The sequence below is a fragment of the Momordica charantia genome (assembly GCF_013281855.1).
Source record: "Momordica charantia cultivar OHB3-1 chromosome 9 unlocalized genomic scaffold, Mcharantia_2.0 BLBB01000009.1, whole genome shotgun sequence".
Classification (NCBI taxonomy): domain Eukaryota; kingdom Viridiplantae; phylum Streptophyta; class Magnoliopsida; order Cucurbitales; family Cucurbitaceae; genus Momordica; species Momordica charantia.
This window is the reverse complement of record NW_028275167.1, coordinates 6,302,631-6,322,928: the sequence shown is the minus strand read 5'-3', so window position 1 is coordinate 6,322,928 and position 20,298 is coordinate 6,302,631. Positions and strand designations below refer to the sequence as shown.

The following is a 20,298-nucleotide window of genomic DNA, read 5'->3' as shown; positions in this document are numbered from 1 at the left end:
ATTGTGTAGAAAACTACAATATCTTATAAATAAATTTTAAAACTATATATTTTTTAGAAATAAGATTTTGTTTTTTTTTTGTCAAAATGAGTTAAGCTCGACGATAGTGACATATATCTTCAATCATTAGGTCGTGAGTTCGAATATCTCCACTCTACTTGTTGTAAAAAGATATTTTGAAATTAAAAAATGGTAAAATACAAATTTAATCCTAATAATATAATGAAATTATAATAATTCAATTGGAGGTATATCTCAATTACCGCGGAACTTGACTGTGATCTTTGTTAAATTTTTGAAAGAAAAATAATTTTTATATATATTTTAAGAAAATGAAGAACTATCCCAAGATGGTTATAGCGAAATTAGTCGATATACATATAAGTTGGTACAGATACTCGTATATATTAAAAAAAAAATAAAAATTTTAGTAATTTTAATAGATAACGTGTACTCACTAAAGATATGTCTAAACCATACTAAACAACTGTACATCCTTCAATATTCTCATCGCTGAAAAGGTAGTGCTCCGGCGCATTTACTATCGGTGGCGGATGCTGCTGCCAACACGACGGCGCCTCAGGTGGTGGCTCCGGCAACCAACAATACCCGTAAGCCGGCGGCACCTCTGGCGGTGGCTCCGGTTGATTGTATCCATGGGGCGGCAGCTCTGACCACCGATAGTATCCGTATGGTGGCGGCACCGGCGGTGGCATCGGTACCATTGGCGGCGGCAGCAAAGGCCGGAGACCACGGCTCCCACCAAAACCCACACCTCCAAATTGCAACGGCGGCCGCATAAACGGCCAGTTGCGGGGCGGCGGCTTGACGGCGGCCGCCTCGTTGATGTGAATCTGGCCGTACCGGCCACCGCGGTCGGAAAAATGTCCGGAGCCGGAATTGCCATTCTGGGACCGGCCAGTATTGTTACAGGACTCGTCGGTGGCATTGCCGGAAGGATTGCTTGGTTGGCCGGAATCAACGGCGGCGGCGGCGGCGGCGGTCGTCTTCTCGACGGATTGAAGATGTGCCCTTTTTCCGGCAGTTGCCACAGTTTTGATGAGAATTGATGGATCCAAATTGTCTTTTCCACCGATCTGTACTAATCCTTCTGCCATATCTATGGCGACGGAATACACCCCTTCATTGGCCGCCATTAAAACCAAAATCAAGTTTTCAGATTCAACACTAAAAAATTAAGTATATATTTAAATGCCAAATCACAAATTTGCCCCCAAAAATTCTTTTCAAGGGGAAAAAAAAATCAATTTTTACCCCTCGGGATTAAAAATGTATAATCAATTTTCAATATAAACACTCAATTTTATTCAAGTCAACAGAAACTTACACAAATGTTGTAATTTCAGTCGGTAATAAGAGTGATAACTTTTTTGTTTTTTGCAGTTTAAAAAGATCAAAATATAAGACATTAAAAAGTTAAAAGAATTTGTTTTAAGAACTTTTTGTTTTTGAAATTCGGCTACGATTCAAGTGGTGAAAACCATTATTACAAAAATAATGAAAAAAGAAGATTAATTTTTTAAAAACAAAATTGTTACCAGGCGGCTTAAATTTTAATTTGGTGTTTAATACTTCTGTTAAATATACAAATAAAAAATTAAATGTATTATAATCAATCGAATTAAGTTTTTGAATGAACTATTATTAGTTGGCACACTGATTATATTATTTAGGTCAATAACACTACAATCGGTGAGTGTGAATAAAAAAAAATTGATCAGAAAATAATAAAATTTCAGTTTTGATCGTGTGAGGATTAAACTAACCACCAAAATCAATCTATTAAAAATTTTTAAAATTTAAAAACTATATCCTGCCATCGTAAAAATTTATGGACCAAATTTATAATATAAGTAACATACCTGAAACTCTGAGAAGCCTCCTGGTTATTTTTCTAGGACATTCATTGCAGCATTGGATATTCACTCTCAGAACATAATTCTGCAGAACAAAATTTATATAATAAAAGAAACCAAAGGCAAAAAAAACAAAATAATAATAATTAAAAAAAAAGATGAAGAAAGAGGAAGAAGAATGAAGAGTAATCATACTGCATCAATGGAAGCTTTGCCATTTTCCATTGCCACAAAAACTTCAAATGAAACAGAAAAAGAGAGTACAGTATGTGTGTGAATAAATATGGGGCTCATCATTTATATATACTATATAGTAAATTTGGTAATTAAGGTTTTTTTTTTTTTTTTTTTTTTTTTTTTTTAATTTTGAGTTGCCATTGTTGAATGATTTATGAAGATTGCTTTCCATATAATATTTTCATGCTTTTAGAAAGTTTGTCTAAATATGGGAATTTTCCACTTTTAATATAAAGATATCTAAATTTCTTCGTTTCAAATTTAAATTTTTGGTTTCTATATTCTCCTCCCCAAATTTTTGTATAAACTTCGTTACTTTTCAAATTATCATCGGATCCGGTGAATCACATAATGCACTTACAAGAAACTAAATTCGATTTATTGTTCTGATAAAAAAAAAAATCAATTTATTGTATTACTTTCTATTTGGGTCGTTGATAATTTATATCTAGGAGTTTTTGTTATTTTGATCCTTATACTTTCAAAATATTTATTTTGGTTCCTGTACTTTTAACTTTGATATCTTGTTTTTATTTTTAATCTTATTTTTTCTATCACAATTTCAACATAATTTTATACTCGATATATTTATTAAAATGTAACCCTAATTTCATATTAAAGAGTTTTTGTTGAGCATAAAACTTATGTTAAACATTTAGAAATAAAGATCAAAATGATCACTTTTTCAAAGTAAAAGAACCAAAACGAATATTTCAAAAATAGACATATATAATTAATCAAAATTAAAAGTAAAACAGTATTTTAACCTTCTATTTAGTCTTTTTCAGTATTAGTGTTGGTATTATGGTTCCTTCTCCCTTTTCACTTTTATATTATTTTATTTAATAATAGTATCATTTTATCCTCAACCTTAAAACAATAAATTTAATTTATAGAAATATTAATTAATTTTTATCATAAAAAATCTAAACAAAATCTTGTAGGTTAAAATCTCGATACTTTCTTTAGGGAAAAAGTAACATTTGTAGATTCTATAAAAGAAATGATCGACTGACCTTAAAATATAGGGGCAAATGTGACAAACATTGGCCTAAGGTCTCAATCCCATCTCATTCAAACAGCTAAATTATCAGTGATAGTAAGAAAACAATCACAAATACATTTGGGGAATTTCCAATTCAATGTTAGACTCAAGAACAGCATTCCTCCCAGGACCGAAAAGCCAGAAAACTTCTCGACAATGGAACGAGCAGCTAACCGTGGCAGTGATCATACACTAAAACAATCAACTACCAGCTGAATTTCAAAGACTAAAAAGAGAAACATGTAATTTAAATAAATCTTCAACGAAATAAGTCAACCTGAAGTGCATGACTATGCCATCACCATTTATGTACTCTAAATTATGTTCAGCTAGAAAATTATTGGCAATCAACTTAAAATGGGAAAGAAGAGATGAAGATGAAGATCATCTTGATGGCTTGTGCTCTATGAGAACAGTAAAATGGAACTTCCTTAATTTATGCAAATTTAACACAACATCCTAATAATCTCTCAAGTGCCTAAAACAAGTAACTCATCAACACCGACTCAGTAAATAATGTCGAATGGCGCCATTTTGTCAAGAATCTTCAAAAAAAATTGTTTGGCACACCTTTGCAATGCGTATAGAAAGAGATTTCAAAGATCAAGGCTTGCAGTACCTCCCCCCTCAGCTGAGAACTTTAGAAACTACTCCAGCACCAACCGTTCTACCACCTTCCCTTAGGGCAAATCTTTGTCCTGTAAATGATAGAACATGAGACTTTAGGGAGAATTTTTTTATAACAAGAAACACCATAATACAGATTATGAGCCCAAACGAACATGTCAAACGTAACATGTCTTAGAACCAGTATCAGACTCGGATTCAAATACATTAACATGTAAACAGTCAAGGCTCTCCATAATTAAAACCTGTAACTTCTCTATTTTATATAGATAGGCTCGTGCACATGCACACCTCAACTAAGACTATGAGAAACTAGATTCTATAACATTTGATATCAAAAAACTTAAAAAGATATTTATATCTTATGTAGGAGTCTGTAATAAATGTTTTTGGGCAACGAATGCATGTTTCATTAATTGCAGGGTGTGCGAGTTAATTAGTCGCCCATATCTACCAAAGTTTTTACTTTTGGGATCTTCCTATTTCTGTCAAGCCAGATATTCTACTAAATTTCCAAAAGGGCAGTATTCCACAAAACTTCTCCGATACCTCTGAAGACTCTCCATTATATAATAAAAATGGTAAAATGTGGAAACTGTAGCATCCCATACAAACTTATGTCGAGGAATGGGCCAGATGAGCAGAGGTCTTGTGGAGAGTTTTGGTGGGGATGTATCACAATATATGTTAAGAATTTTTCTTTTTTTTGATATCTGTGTGTCCGCACCAGCTTGCGCACACCTTGACTAATCACGGGTCAACTGCCTGACCCTACTACATTTGGTTGACAAGGTAACTCAGTAGGATATTAAATCCTAGGTAGGTGGCCACCATGGTTTGAACCCATTCCCTCTAAGCTCTTTGCTATTTATAATTGCCCTTATTGACCACTAGGCCATCCCATGATGGTTAATATATGTTTCTTATTAATAGTTGGAGCCCTTCTTATTGTCATTTTTTTGGCTCCTTTTGTTTTGGGCTAGTTTTGGTTTCTTTCGCATTGCCCATTGTATATCCTTTCAATTTCTCCATGGAAGAATGATTCTTCTTATAAAAAATTCTTTAATTCTAGGATACTTGGCTTTCTACTTCATGTATGCTACCATAAGGAACTTACTAATCTTTTACCTATATTTTCCGGAAGAGAATTTCTCATCCTCTATCTAGAAATTATTCTTCTTCTATTAGTACATTCATATTTTCTATCATACCTTTATACATGTTGGGATGTAGAGCAACAATCTCATCAGGTAAATATTCTTTTTTTAGTAATGCATTCTTGTTTTTAATCGAGAGAGAGACTACCATATATTTAATATATTGTAATACAGTAACAGAGTCACAAAAAATACAAATATTACCATACATGTTATCATAACTGAAAACTAATATGCATGACATACTAAATTGGGATATCATAATGGGAAAGTATAATAATAAAAAAAATAAAACGAATGATCATTACAATCATAGGCTTTTCTATCCAAAACTTCAAAACTAATTTTTATTCCAACCACTGTGGTATTTTTCAATTGTCTTGTCCAATAAATGCCCTATTGTTTCCAGTGAACCCAATAATTGTTTTGTTTTATCCACCGAGTATTGACGTCTTAGGACTGTCCAAAAGCGTCAACATTGAGCATGTTGAATACATGTCCAGAGGCTGGTAGCAAGGTATTTCTAATTCTATCCTTGGATGTATTAGACTAGACTGCCATTTCTCATTTACCAAAACTTGGAATGCACTAAACTCAGCCACAAATTTTAAGCAATGCATCAGAAAATATTTCGTCATGGTAATATATAAACAAATAAAAGAAAATAATTATTAGCTTTAGCTTTTATGTCCCAAGGGAATTTAAATGTGACACACCTGCTTCCAGGGGAACGGGTGAAATTAATTCAAAAGTTGCTGTCACGTTGTCACCGGGCATAACCATCTTAACATTTTCAGGTAATTCAACCTTTCCAGTGATATCTGCAGTTCTCATATAAAACTGAGGTCTATAGTTGGACATAAAAGCAGTGTGTCGGCCACCTTCCTCTTTCGTGAGGACATATATCTCGGCCTCAAATTTCTTGGAAGTTTTCAGACTTCCAGGCTTTGCAATAACCTATATAAAAATAAAATAAAGAAGCAACCGCAAACATTCATATCCAGAGTGCAGGATATTACCTTCAAAATATAATTCAGTGAGCCTACGAGGTTAAAGAACAGAAATATAATGATTTTCAATGATGATCATAGAGACTCCTATGACTTTGTAATCTAGTAATTTTTGTAGCTTGAAGTAGGGGGCTTTCTTATACTTTTATTTTTTCAAAAAAGTTACTAGTCCACATCACTATTTTATCGTTTTGCTAGCAAGTTTAAATTATGATTTTGCCATTGTGTTACAATGAGTTGCAATGCAATTTACTAATTAAACCAACAGAAATTACTCATATATTGTCCAAAAAAAATGTTTGATGCCTAATGATAAGACAATGAGCATGATATTGTGTTAAAGGTCTTATAAAAAGAAAGATATTGTGTTAAAGGCAGAACGAAATAACCTTCTACCTTATTGTCGTAATATTATTTATATTGATCAGTGTTTTCAAGGCGCAAGGCACAAGGCGCACCTCAAGACAACAAGCCCGAGAGGCGACAAAAAGGCGTTGCCCGAGTGAAGTGAGGCGCACTTAATAAAATAATAAATAGCAATTTTATGTATAAAAAATACTCTAGATGAAGATATTTGTAAAACTATTTAATGTGCATATAAATTTTAACTTAAAATAAAAAATTTAAATTTAAAAAGAAAATAATAAAATTAGAGGATAAATAAATAGAATACTAAAATAAAATAAAATTTAAATCACAAATTAAGTTAAATAAAATAATTTATTCCCATCTTGCCTTTTCTGCCAGATGGCAAGATAATTGCATGCAATTAGTGCCTTGAGAACCTAAAAGGGAATAGGAAAAGACTCCATGAAACATTAAATACCCAACTCTTTTATTCTATTTTTTAATTCTTCTTCTACTTCGTTTCCGATTCTTCTTCTTCTTCATCTATTACTCTTCTTTTCTTCATTTTTTAGCACAACCAGTTCATAGGTGAGTGAGACTAGATCTTTTGGTTGCTTACAAAGAAGGAGAAGGAAAGAGAGATGGCCTCATAATCGTGCAGTGACTTGGCAAAGGCGGCGACAACGAAGGAGGAAGGTTTTTGGGTGTGGGTATTTCGATTTTTGGGTGTGGATTTTCATCTTTTTAGAGTTTCTTTAGTGGGTTTTTAACATTATAACAAAATGAGTTTTTAACATTATAACAAAAAAAAAAAGGTAAGGTCGCATCGCTTCAAAAAGGCGCTTGCCTTGGCTTATGGCGATGGCGCCAAGGCGCCCAAAGGCGAGCACCCGATTGAAGGTGCTCACCTGGGCACCTTGCAAGGCGCACCTAGGCGAAAACGCCTGGCCTGAGGCGAGCGCCCGGGTGCGCCTTGAAAACACTGATACTGATATTTTCCAAGAAATGCAAATTTGACAGAAGTTTTCACTTCAGGACGAGTGATGCCAAGTACCTGCCCGCGTTGAATGTCTTCTCTTTTTAGACCACGGAGAAGGAGACCCACATTATCACCAGCCTAATAAAATTTAAAAAAAAATAAATAAATAAAACATTAGACAAAAATAGTACAGGGATTTTCCAACTCCTTTGCCTTGTTCTACTGGTGGTTCTTTCACTGTCGCTGTTCCATTCTTTGAATTAAATTTCATGTATAAAAAAAACATAACACAAAAAGAGGCCCAATACAATACTTATTTGTATTTAAGTAACCTTCTGTTTTATGGCTCTGGACTTTCCTTTTTTATTGCACTTCTGTATTCTTCATTTTAATTTGAGCTATCTTTTCATATATATTTTTTATAAAAACAAACATTAATACGAGTTATAGAAAAAAATAGTCAAATACCTGTCCTTGATCCAAGATTTTCTTGAACATCTCAACACCAGTAACAGTAGTTTTCAAAGGAGGTCCCTTCAAAAGACATCGCAAAGAAAGTATAATCAAACAAATCTTTAATTTTCAGGAAAAAATATCATAATGCTAATACACAATACCCAGCCCACAAGTGAAAATCATCCCTAGCTAGTTGCTGACTCCGAAGTGCACAAGGTGTACATGCCCATGCCCACCAAACAAAACATAGTTTGAGGATATATGTGGTACATTGATTTACCTGAGCTAACCCTAGAACTTCAACTTCTTCACCAACTTTAATAGTTCCCTGCTCAACACGTCCAGTAGCAACAGTTCCACGACCCTTCAACATAAATAGAAAGAATCAAGTTCACATCAAGAATAACTCTTCATAAATAATTTCAGTAGAGCGTTAACAAGGTATTGAAATTACAAGGTAAAGTGAGCTCATACTCAACATATTAGTATTCTAAACACTGATTTTGTAAAGCAAATTAGACTATCTTGTAGACAAAATGAAGGCAACGCAATGAAAAGGGCACCATAGGTACATATGGTAATGCCTACACCAAAAATGTCAAGTACTCAACTGGCTAAGTTCCAACTTGATGATATGCAACCTATTCTAAGCAACTGCCAATTTCTATTATTTATTTTTTAAAGAGCATGTTCATAGACAAATAGTTAGAAGAAAAAAGTAGAACACGATGAGAATTCCTGTAGGCTCTTACAAATAAATAATAAATAAAATTTACAGAATGAGGCATTCCCTACAAATGTAATGTGATATAGTACCCATTGCACATTCTCCATACCTGAATAGAGAAAACATCTTCAATTGGCATCAGGAAAGGCTTGTCAAGCTGGCGAACAGGGTCAGGAATGTACTCATCGACAGCATCCATCAACTTTAGAATAGCCTTTTTACCAATTTCTTCATTTGTACCCTGTAATGCCGATAAAGCAGAACCTCTAATGATGGGAATGTCATCACCAGGGAACTTGTAGAAGTTAAGAAGTTCTGCCATAAAAATAAACCACTATTGAAAAGGTTTCCAATATTATTGACATCCTAGTAACAGTAGTTGCACCCAAAATACAACTGCATCCAGTCATACCACGAAGCTCCATTTCCACAAGGTCCAACAATTCAGGGTCGTCAACAGCGTCAACTTTATTCAAAAAGCACACAAGTGATGGAACACCAACCTGATTGATGCAATACAACAAATCTATTGTGCATCAGCATTGTATCCCGAAAGCAGATAGAAACAAGGCTAAAAGCTGCAGAAAACATATATGCTACAACAAACCAATGCACACCTGACGTGCTAGTAGAATATGTTCCTTGGTCTGAGGCATGGCACCATCAGGGCCAGACACAACAAGAATACCACCATCCATTTGAGCAGCACCAGTAATCATGTTCTACACAAATTAACACCATCTTTCACTAATTGTTCTTTAAAAGCTCAAACAATTAGAAAAAGCGCAACCAATTGTTGTAAATGTTGTGCCGTGGAAGTTACGACAAGATAAGAACACTAACTTGTATTTCTGTAACAAGAGTTCCGAAACATCATCTTCCCAAGATAATAAAGATAATAGTATAACTTGTCAGCCAATAAATGGCATTCATCTTGGATCTGCCTTAAGTACCCACATTCTAGTTGAAAAGGGCATTCGTCAATTCGACCTACACTTATTTATGCTTAACTACTCACTACTCCTTGTTCATAACATTTATATCAACCCCCAATCACGGGTAGAACTGAATAATAAATTAGTGTGCTCTACTTTAAATTAAAAAAATATCAATACATAGCTTACTTTAACATAATCAGCATGTCCTGGACAGTCTACATGTGCATAATGTCTCTTGGCAGTCTCATACTCTACGTGAGCCTGCAGAATTAGAATTATCATCAATGGCAGAAAATGGAAACTACATACTTCTCCGTAAAAATAGTGTCAGTGGCTGTCAAATAAAAAATTGGCCTCCAACCGTTGCAATGGTGATTCCTCTCTTTTTCTCTTCTGGGGCTTTATCAATTTCATCAAATGCCACAGCCTTAGCTTTGCCTTCCTCGGCCAAAACCTAGAGTAAATTGAAATTCAAACAATAATTTCAGGCATTAAGTATCCGACATTTACATGTAATTTGCAAACAGCAATACATCAATCCTTCTATAAAATATAGTTTTATTTGCAACGCAATAATTATATCAAGTCAACCAAAGATACACTAGCAGTCAGGTCGAGCAACAAAAAGCATCAGTAATCCAACCTTCGTAATGGCTGCAGTCAGTGTAGTCTTTCCATGGTCAACATGCCCAATTGTCCCCACATTCACGTGAGGCTTTCTGTCGAGCAGAGCAAAAAAGTACAGGCATATCATCAACAACTACAGAGAAATATGAAAACAACGCCATAAACTAAAACACAAATTCTCTCTTCTCTCCCCTAATACCCCACGATCCAGCACTCGCATATACAACCTGGGCAACTTCAAAACTAGAAATTACTTACGTGCGAGTGAAGGTGGCCATGGATCTCCACCAAGGAACGGGACTCGAAGTTGCATCGTCTCTGGAAATTAATTCGGAGATGGAGGAATGGGAGGAAGCGGATCCTCTGCAACACCATGAAAGTGGAGACGAGAGGGCATGGAGACGCTTGGAGGTGGTGTGTCGGAGAGCAACCGAAGCCATGGAACTGAAATCGGTCGTCGGAATCGGAAGCAGCCCTAGAAGAAACTACAGAGCAAAGCTTCTTGATTCTGCTGGGCGGAAACTTTTTGGGGTTTTAGAGAGACATTGTTCTGCGAGGGTTTTAGAGCTTATGGGCCTGAACGTGCCCTCTAATGGGTTGTGTGGTCGGCCAAGGCCCAATGGATCAAACAACGTCTCGCTCATCCTTGCAAACGCCACTATTTAAATTTAAAACAACCTAATTGTTCACATAATTTAAAAATATTTCAAAGGTGATTGAATTTTTATTTATTTATTTTGTTCTTTTTATAATGGTAATAAGTTTATCTTTAATATTTTTTTAGTTTTTAGGGAAGATTCATTTACTAACGTAACATAGTCAGTTTCATTTGTTAGAACAATGTCTATATCGATCTTCATACTTAGTATTTTTTAAAAATAAAAATAAAAATCTTCATTCTGATTATCCATTTTTAATTATAAGATTTATATGAATTTTAAAATTTTATTATACTCACCATTACGTGTGTTAAAGATATATGACAATTATGATGTAGCGTGAACATCTCTTTCCTCCAAAGTTTCAATATCCCTATTCAAGAAGGGGGAGGGAAAAAAAACCCACGCCTAAAAACGCTATCCAGTCTCGATTGTGTAGTCGTTGTTAATTATTTGCATGTAGTTAATCTAGTGCTCTCATCAATCATCATCATCCACATGTTTCGCAGATTTCAATGGAGTGCGCAAGATAAAGCGATTATTACAGAGCTGAGCAACACGATCAATTGTTCCCATCACTTCCCTTGCCCCTCTTTCGCTCATAGCATCTGATTCCCCCCATTTCTTCCAATTTTTTCTTACCAGATTTCGTTCATTCTGCAATCCAATCCAGAGTTCCAACTCCCAACTACCCAATTTTTTCTACCATTTATCCCGCTTCTCCCTACGATTTCCGTGGCTCCGTTGGTGGGTTTTACGTATCATGAAGAGTAGAGGATTCGGGATCTGAAATTGGAATTTGTTTTTGTTTGTGGCGGTTGAGGATGCTTCCGTGGGGAGGTCTTAGCTGCTGTTTGAGTGCAGCTGCTCTTTATCTTCTTGGAAGGAGTAGTGGCCGGTCAGTTATTGTTTTTAGTTTTATTTTTGGCCTTTTTTGTGTTTGCATATTGACAGGATTACTCATTCGCAAGTTATAAGTTCACAAAGACTACTACTTATTTGTTGTTTTATTGTGTTGCAGGGATGCGGAGTTATTGAAATCTGTCACGCGGGTCAATCAGTTGAAGGAATTGGGTAGGCAATTCGTTGTTTTAGTAAAGATGTGGTTAATAGTTATCCTTTGCATCAGCATCACTTTCAGTTTTCCAAAATGAGCTCGAGAGAGATTGATTTTATGGTGCAAAATGTTGTAACTTATAAGTCAGTAGGTTTGCCCTAGAAGTTATTATTTCAATCAGGCGTCCTAATCTTTCATTTTAGTCATCACAAGACCATCTGTTTGAAAATTCCCTCGTTTCTTCGTTTTTGCTTATGCTTTATGGAATATGGATAATGGCCAGTGAAATAAATTTTGAGATGTTAGGCTTGGTATACCCTTATTCATGAAGTGTGCGTGTGTGTTTTTTTAATAATTTTAAATATGTATTGTTGTCAAGTAAATGATGAGAACCCGATGAATGTCTTGATGGTTAGGGTTTGGGATGTTTGGTGGTAATGCTAATTCTAGGTTCAAGCCCCAGGTTAATAACCTAGTAACTTAAAACTCTTGCTGTCTCCTAATGTTGGCCTTGGAGTGCTAAGCCTCTAAGTGGACCATGGGCATAATATAAATAGTGAGACCCTGGTATCCTGATTATAATAAAAAGAAAAAGAAAGTAAATCACGTCCACTTAGGTTGGTTCTTTTGAACTCACCAACTCCTTTGTCCCATTTTGCATCACAATGAGCTTTCAGGCTACATGTAGTTAAGGTTGTCGTTCACTTGACATCACTACTTGCAACCACATGCTTTTTACTTCAATTGTTTTGAAAAACATGTTGCTGTAAAAAGAACCAAGTGAAAGGAAGAAAAAACAACTTTTATAAAACAATTATGAAACATGTTTTAACACATTTGTTCCCTAAGACAGGGTAATGTTTTTGAGAAGTAATAATAACTCTCAAAATTAAATTCTTTGCTTAGCTTGTTTCTCATTGGAGGATTGACACCAGGGAAACTTTTTTGCCTTTACCTGTTGTGATGTGTCGTTTCTATTGGAAGATTTGAGTCTCGATCTTGTATTTTTTTTTGTGTATACTAGTTTTTGGTTTCACTTTCTTTGTGTGAAGTTGTGAACAATGGTTCTTGTACTTCCAACCTTTTGAAAGCTAGTTTTGAATAAATAAATAAATAAATAAACTTTATGTTGCAACACAGATGCTGGCTCCCTAGTACATTTAACATTTAATGTCATTTAGTCATCTACTGTTTTGCTGTTAAAGGTATTTTCATTTCTTGTTTTATATATCTGAATGTTTTTCCTCAAGTTATTTATTTTAGAAGCATTTCTTTGCTTTTCAGCTCAATTGCTTGAGACTGAATGTGTATTACCTCTGGTTGTTGCAATTTCTGGAAGAGTTAGCTCTGATACACCAATAAAGTGCGAGTTTAGTGGTTTGCGGGGTGTAATTGTGGAGGAAACGGTAATGGATGTTATTTTCTTTGCTAGAGTACATTCAACATGAATTGAACACAACTTAGTGCTTGTTTTTCTTTAGGCAGAGCAGCATTTCCTGAAGCACAATGATGCAGGATCATGGATTCAGGATTCTGCACTGATGCTATCCATGAGTAAAGAAGTTCCTTGGTATCTGGTGAGAGATATAATATTTCTGTTACACCCCTGATGTCTCCCAAGTCCAGACCTTGGGGTGGGTGCGGGTGCCCATGAGTATAGGGGAGCAAAGCTCCAACTCCCGGTTATAAAAAACAAATAGTTATGTTGATCAACCTATGTGGGCAGGGTGGATAGATTGAGTTCATTCTTCATACAGGGTAAAATACACTTTTTGTCCATGAAGTTAGGCTTAATGTCTCTAGTCCCTAAAGTTTTAAAAGGGACACTTTAGTCTTTGAGATTTGAGAAATGGTTCTAAATAGTCCTTATATTTCTTTGACTGTTAGAAAAGATGATTTGGCAGGAACTGATTGGCTGGACTCGATTGATGTGACAAATTTTTAATGAGTTGGCTAAAGATAATGCCTTTACACACACACACACTCACATATATTGGTTGTTGGTGGCATTATCTCTCTTCTTCCCCTCCTCTCGCTTCTGTTCTTTCTTCCTCATCCTCCGACTGGACTCGTCACCCCCGCTTTTGCCATGCTGCCATCATCGCTGCCCAGCCACCATCTTCATTGTCACTGCAAAGGCCCTTGCCCATCCATCCCATATATGGCATGTTCCATGAGGCTCGTTCAAATCGGTAAAGAGGAGCTTTTCGTTCCAAATCTGTAAGGAGGATTGTTCCTTGGAACAAGGAGGTTCCCCATCCAGATTTGAACGAGGGTCAAGTCGTTCCTACTATAGATCTAAAACAAGGAACTGAAAAGGAGGAAGTTCCTCGTTAGAGGCTCAATCCTCCTTGGGCAGCGACGAGGGGGGTTGGGTTCGCTGGGTTGGGTAGGAACGTTGGTGACAGCAACAAGTCTTGTCATAGGATGAGAATGAGAAAGAGAAAGAGAGAGGAGAAAGGAAGGAGAGAAAGAGGTGGGGGAAAAGAAAGATAATCCCACACCAACCAAAAAAAATATAAAATCATTATTTTTTAGCCTGCTCATTAAAAAAATGTTACATGAATCGAGTCCAGTCATTTAGTGCCACATAATCTTTTATACAGGTCAACTAGTGGTCAAAGAAGTTTATGGACCATTTAGAACTATTTTTCAAACATGAGGGACTAAGATGACCCTTTTGAAACTTTAGGGACCAAATAAACACCAACTCCAAAACTCATGGACCAAACGTGTATTTTACCCCTTCAAATATGATGATTGGCGTGAACCCATAAAGTTACCATTTTTTCTTTTTATCAGGATGATGGGACTGGTCGTGCATTTGTGGTGGGGGCCCGAAGTGCCACAAATTTTATATTACCAGTAGTGAGTGAGGTATTTGAAGAGTCTGGCAGATCCCTTATGCGTGGCACATTAGATTATCTCCAAGGACTTAAGGTTTGTTTTGTTCAGTAGATGTTGCATTTAGTATAATGTGCTTGCAATAGTCTCATTGAACTGATTTTATAATTATTCTCTTCTAAGATGCTTGGAGTGAAGCGAATAGAACGCGTGCTACCTACTGGTACTTCCTTGACTGTCGTTGGTGAGGTATGCAATGTTGACTCATATTATCTTGATGGCTCAATTACATATCATTCTATTAGTCCAAGACTTATTGGCTTCACCTACATTAAAGATCTTTATGTGGAAAACAATAAAATGTTATTCAACCAGCAACTTGCAGGATTTTTCCTGCAATAAACCAATTAGTGATTGAGTAGAAACTAGAGAGAGCTGGTAAATAGATGTTTTTACACTTTGTAAGAACTAGTAAATGGGATTTCGTGGTTTGGATTATGGCAAGTGAGGGAGAGAGACAATAAAATGCAAGGTGTTTTCCAGTATTGTTTGGGTCACAACTACTCTATAAGGCCATGCCCGAATGAAGCAATTTAATATAGCAAGTTAGGAACAAAATATTTATGTTTCCTTTTAAAAAAGAAAATATGGTAACAAAAAATCGCAATCATAGATCATCTGAAGAAAGACTTCCTCTTTTTAAGCATGTGTCGTATAGGCTTCATCAAATTTGTTTGTCGACCTCTCTTCATCTTGGTGATGTTTTATGCTCGAGCCCCATTTAATGCTATAAATAAATCTTCTCTGGAGTTATTTTGTTCATTCACCCAATGTACTCATGCTCAAAATGGAATGAGAAGGCTAGGTTTCCAATCAACTTATATAGAGCACTGTCTAATAGAAGTGTGCAGACAGCAGTGTAAGCAACCAGACGATTAATAGGCTGGTAACTAAACACAAGCATCTGCAAAGGACCATCTGGAATTCTCCCAAGGAACGTTCCTTTCATGAACAGTGGTTAGATGTTGCAGTAGCGATTTGGTAGTTTGCAACATGACAATGTAGAACAGAACCAAGGAGGGAAGAAAATCTTCTGATTCTGGAAACGAGTAAATAATAAGAACCTGATCAATTAAAGAAAGACTGTCACTAATATTTGTACCATGTATAAAGATAAGGTCATTATTGAGTGAAATATAATTTTGAAGGAAATTCAAATATAGAAAATATTATAAGAAAACTGAGAGATAAGGCTGATGGAAACGATTATCTGGAAGTAGAGTCTCATGACGGATTTTGCAGTAAACCATCATGGGATGGTCTAGTGGTCAATAAGGGCCAATGTAAATAGCAAAGGGCTGAGAGGGAATGAGTTCAAACCATAGTGGTCACCTACCTAAGATTTAATATCCTACGAGTTACCTTGTCAACCAAATGTAGTATGGTCAAGCGGTTGGCCCGTGATTAGTTAAAATGCGTGCAAGTTGGTCCGGACACACGGATATTCAAAAAAAAAAAAAAAAGAGGACAGATTTTGCAGTTATTTCCATGGTTGTGTTTTGAACCGAGTACACTCTAACTTTTTGCTCAGGAGAAAATATTGGAGGTGGGAGTGGGTGGGAGGGCAGGTATTGTTACCATCTGTAAGAAAAAGCCCAGAAGAGAAAACATTCATTGATTGTTTTCTCTTTTCCTCTTAATGAAAAACTAAAAAAAAGTGAGATCACTTGAAACAATAGGATCTAATAGAGGATTTAAAATTCACGTTATGTTTTTCTGACAACACTATTTATGGCTCTAGTTTTTGTTACACCATGCAGCAACCATCTTCAGCTCTATTAATATAGTCAGAGTTACATTAAATATATGCCACGCTCATGCTACATTTTTTAATATATACATTTTTGCTTCCGATTGTTCAGCCCGACCAAAATATAAATGTAAAGAAATAAAAGAATTAATTTAAACTGTGGAATGCAGAGTGTAATAAAATATGCATGTTTAGACACGGCACTAAAAGGTATAACCATGATTTTCTTCTGAAATACTTACGAAACTTCTGTTTGATCTTTACAAGGCTGCCAAAGATGACATTGGTACCATCAGAATACAGAGACCACACAAGGGGCCATTTTATGTCTCCCCGAAAACAATTGATCAACTCATAAGCAATCTTGGGAAGTGGGCAAGGTTGGCTATATACATTTATCTATAGAAATTTTTTATCTCTTTATATGCTTATAATGTATACATTGGGCATTTGTTTCCCATGCTCTCTTATAAGTTATAGCATGGATACTTACCAGGTGGTACAAGTATGCTTCCATGGGTTTGAGCATATTTGGCTTGTATCTCATCACAAAGCATGCTATTCTCTATCTCATGGAGAGAAGGCGTCGCTGGGAATTGCAGAAAAGGTGTGTCCGGTTGAGGTTCTTTTATTTTTTTCCTTTTTCAGATGTGACATCTGAATGTTGAATGCAAACAGAGGTGATTAATTGTTATATCAAGAAAGCACTTCTAGTTCTAATATGTATCATTCTAAGAGACAGCCAACTATAAACATAGATGCTTATAATATAGCAGCCAACCTTATGGACAACCTTTTGTGTCTCTTTTCCATCCCCATGTTTTTTTATTTTCCTGCAAGCTAGCTGAGAATTGTTCCGATTGTACAGGGTTCTAGCTGCAGCTGCCAAGAGATCAGGCCAAGAAAATGAAGGTATAATTTCAAAATTTTGATATATTACCTTTCGAACTATACATACACATGGATGAGACTAAAAATACATTGCTTCAGGGGAAAATGAAAAGACCAACAATGGATCAGATAGTACGAAGAGAGACCGGTCAATGCCAGACCTTTGTGTAATATGTCTTGAGAGAGACTACAACGCTGTTTTTGTCCCGTAAGAGCTCTCTCTATTCACTCCACTCCAAACGCACACACGCGCGCACACATACACAAATGTTTCTCACATGCCTGAAAAGTCTCTATTCACAGATGAGAGAATCAGTGAAATTGTCTAATATCTTCACTTATTTCCAACATTAATGGTGAATAGGCCTAGGAGACACTAATATATTCTGAGAATGGGAGAACTTTGAAGAGATTACAGACAAGTTTGGTTTTCTTGTCTTTTGGGCAGCTGATAATTGGACTTGGAAATGGCATCATAATACATATACATCCCAATGTTTTATTCGCTTGTTTGTGATGATTTAGTACGAGAGTGGAAGTCCACTCTTAATGACACTAGTCGTACACCTTGTTTTCTTGATTGGGTTCACTATTTTAAGAAAGCATGACTAAGCACACTGGGTTTCACTTTTCCACGACTGGGATCAATTAATCAACTCGCCCTAGATCAGTGCCTAGATTTACCTCATTGAATACCCCTCTCTCTCTCTCATATTTTAGATTTATATTTACTTAAAAAGATTTTCTTTTCTCCTATCCTAATTTTCTTATTGGGCATCTTTTACTTATCTTATGTTTCCTCCCTTGGCTCTCTTTTAATGTCATTTTGTCAAAAAATGATAATTTTTCCCCCCTCCTTGTGTTTTTTGTTATGTCGTTTATAATTTTATTAGTCCTAAAATCCCCTTACCTGCATTATCCCCTTAGAATTGTTGCATGTAAGAACTGTTATAGTGTGGACCATACATATGCTTATCATAGAACGTATTTGGTTGTTTTTCCTCATGGCTTATCACCCATCTTGAAGAAACTTTTACGCCTTTAGCGTGCCTTATTCCTGAATAAAATTAATCGAAGTTCAGCATCGTATAATCTCAGTATTTAATCCAAAAACAAACTGGTCTACTGGCTGTGATTTCAGGTGCGGCCATATGTGTTGCTGTGTAGCATGTTGTTCACATTTGACAAACTGTCCACTCTGTCGACGACGAATCGAGCTGGTAGTAAAGACCTTCCGCCATTGATGAGCTTAAAGGTCTCATTATTATTAACCTTCATGAGCACTCCTATATGTCTGAACACAAAAATCTGCAAAGCCATCATATTATTTTCTTCTCGAAGGCATGTGTCACGTGGTGCAAGAATCTCACCAGCCAATTATATGTTGCAGCCATCCCGGATTGCAGGTGAAAGCTTCTTTCAGAAGGTAAATTAAACATAATTGCTCTGCACTAACTTCATTTTTTCTGTGAAAACTGTAAATGATATTAACCAGCCGTCTCTCTGTAAATTATGATATTATTCTGGCATGGACTAAATTAAGAAGGTTTTAGCCTTATTTTGGTCCTCGAACTTTCATACTTATTCTGTCTCGGTCCCTAAACTTTCAACTTTTCTATCTTGATCCCCTGTTTTCAAATGCCCTGTTTTTTACCTAAAATTTGCATAGAAAACCATTTTATGGGCTAAAATATAACGTTTAGAAGCTTAGGGGCCAAATGAAATAAGCACTGAGAGTTCAAGGACTAAAATAGAAACGTTTGTCATAGGTCCATCCTCGGCTTTCATGGTTAGAATTGTACACTATCTGAAGTAAAAAAATGTATGGCGATTCATGTCATGAGCAACGGACAAATAAACTTGGTTTCTCAATGGTGTTCTCAATGGTGTTGAATTATTAAAGGAATGGTTCCCATTTTCTAATCTCTTTGTTCCCTTTTTTGGTCACTTAGCACATAATGATGGCCATCCACTTCAGGGCTTTTTAAAATACAAAAGAGAAATACTAAAATAGTGGAGTTGAATCTTGAATTGAAGTGGGAATATATTGTTTTTCTGTTCATTATTTAATTATTGTTTACATGTTTTTTCAGAGTATGATGCAACATGAAATGATTAGAAATAATGTCAATGTGTTTATTGCATAATGTTAGGTACATTTCTTTAGGCTTCATTGGTTGGTTGGTGGCATCTACAAAGTCCATCAAATTAGATGAAGTAGACAGGTAGATCAATAAGGATTGGCTTTCTCATCTCTCTCCCTTTGAAAATTTGATTTAATTTAATTTTTTACATTTAAATTTAATTTTTTTGTTTTAAATACTATTTTGGTCCTGGACTTTTGGCTATGGATTATTTTGGTCTCGGTATTTTCAAAATGTTCTACTTCAACTTCTGATTAATTTAGTCTGTATACTTGTTACTGTACTTTTAAAAAGTGTACATTTTGGTCTATATTTGTAAAATTTTAACACAAATTTTATATGCAACATAAATTCTTTAATACAAATTTATGGTTAAACTATGATTGAACTAAATGAGATGTTAATGGAACAAAATAAAGTAATGGGATCAAAATGAATGTTTTTTAGGGACCAAAATAGATATTTTGAAAATACATGAGATCAAACTAGTATTTAAGCTTTTATTTTTTCTCTTTTTACTTTTCCTTCTCTTTTCGGAATAGGTCGGGGGACAAAGGGGGTGAAGGGTAGGCCTCAGCCTCTACATTGAGGAACGTGTCGGTTTATTGTGATTTTGTTTTTAGTTTTCTGTTTCTTAAAACTAAGCTTATTTGCTAATATATATATATATATATATATATATACACTTTTTTAGTCAACTTAAAAGATGTTTTCAAGCTAAAATTACAATAGTCATCAAATGGGTAATGAAAGTTTAGTTTTATTTTAATTTTCTCGAATTGGGCAATTTAGAAATATTGAAATGGAGAGGTTTCTAATTACATAATTTGTTATTACAAGATAAAAGGTGATTCCACCGATATCA

At 35.4% G+C, this 20,298-nt stretch overlaps 3 protein-coding genes across 9 annotated transcripts; 1 reads left to right on the top strand and 2 right to left on the bottom strand.

Moving 5' to 3' along the window:
* Positions 1 to 366: 366 nt before the first annotated feature.
* LOC111018432 (uncharacterized) lies at positions 367 to 2,658 on the bottom strand. The gene is made up of 2 exons (XM_088117801.1): positions 1,884 to 2,658; positions 367 to 1,141 (listed from the first exon to the last, which is right to left on the bottom strand). The coding sequence occupies exons 1-2, from the start codon at positions 2,068 to 2,070 to the stop codon at positions 480 to 482; spliced, it is 849 nt and encodes a 282-aa protein (XP_087973927.1). The 5' UTR covers positions 2,071 to 2,658; the 3' UTR covers positions 367 to 479.
* Positions 2,659 to 3,386: 728 nt separating this feature from the next.
* On the bottom strand, positions 3,387 to 10,567 carry LOC111018447 (GTP binding Elongation factor Tu family protein). Of its 2 annotated transcripts, XM_022294538.2 has the most exons (12): positions 10,287 to 10,566; positions 10,045 to 10,120; positions 9,763 to 9,855; positions 9,588 to 9,662; positions 9,081 to 9,185; positions 8,876 to 8,966; positions 8,573 to 8,778; positions 8,017 to 8,100; positions 7,749 to 7,814; positions 7,356 to 7,418; positions 5,660 to 5,900; positions 3,387 to 3,857 (listed from the first exon to the last, which is right to left on the bottom strand). In XM_022294538.2, exons 1-12 carry the CDS (start codon positions 10,466 to 10,468, stop codon positions 3,787 to 3,789), a joined length of 1,353 nt encoding a protein of 450 aa, XP_022150230.1. In that variant the 5' UTR covers positions 10,469 to 10,566; the 3' UTR covers positions 3,387 to 3,786. The 2 variants fall into 2 exon arrangements, with proteins under 2 accessions (XP_022150230.1, XP_087973889.1); XM_088117763.1 differs by lacking the exon at positions 7,356 to 7,418 and having other exon boundaries at positions 10,287 to 10,567.
* Positions 10,568 to 11,084: 517 nt separating this feature from the next.
* DAL1 (E3 Ubiquitin ligase family protein) lies at positions 11,085 to 19,716 on the top strand. Of its 6 annotated transcripts, none has more exons than XR_015787244.1 (13): positions 11,085 to 11,585; positions 11,709 to 11,761; positions 13,029 to 13,150; positions 13,226 to 13,321; positions 14,547 to 14,684; positions 14,772 to 14,837; positions 16,666 to 16,778; positions 16,895 to 17,005; positions 17,267 to 17,310; positions 17,389 to 17,497; positions 18,431 to 18,544; positions 18,631 to 18,715; positions 19,443 to 19,716. XR_015787244.1 is itself a non-coding variant. In XM_022294530.2 (13 exons), exons 1-11 carry the CDS (start codon positions 11,512 to 11,514, stop codon positions 18,531 to 18,533), a joined length of 1,029 nt encoding a protein of 342 aa, XP_022150222.1. In that variant the 5' UTR covers positions 11,085 to 11,511; the 3' UTR covers positions 18,534 to 18,544; positions 18,680 to 18,715; positions 19,443 to 19,716. The 6 variants fall into 6 exon arrangements, 4 of the variants coding, with proteins under 4 accessions (XP_022150222.1, XP_022150221.1, XP_022150220.1 ...); XM_022294530.2 differs by having other exon boundaries at positions 18,680 to 18,715; XM_022294529.2 differs by lacking the exon at positions 19,443 to 19,716 and having other exon boundaries at positions 18,680 to 19,061.
* Positions 19,717 to 20,298: the final 582 nt, after the last annotated feature.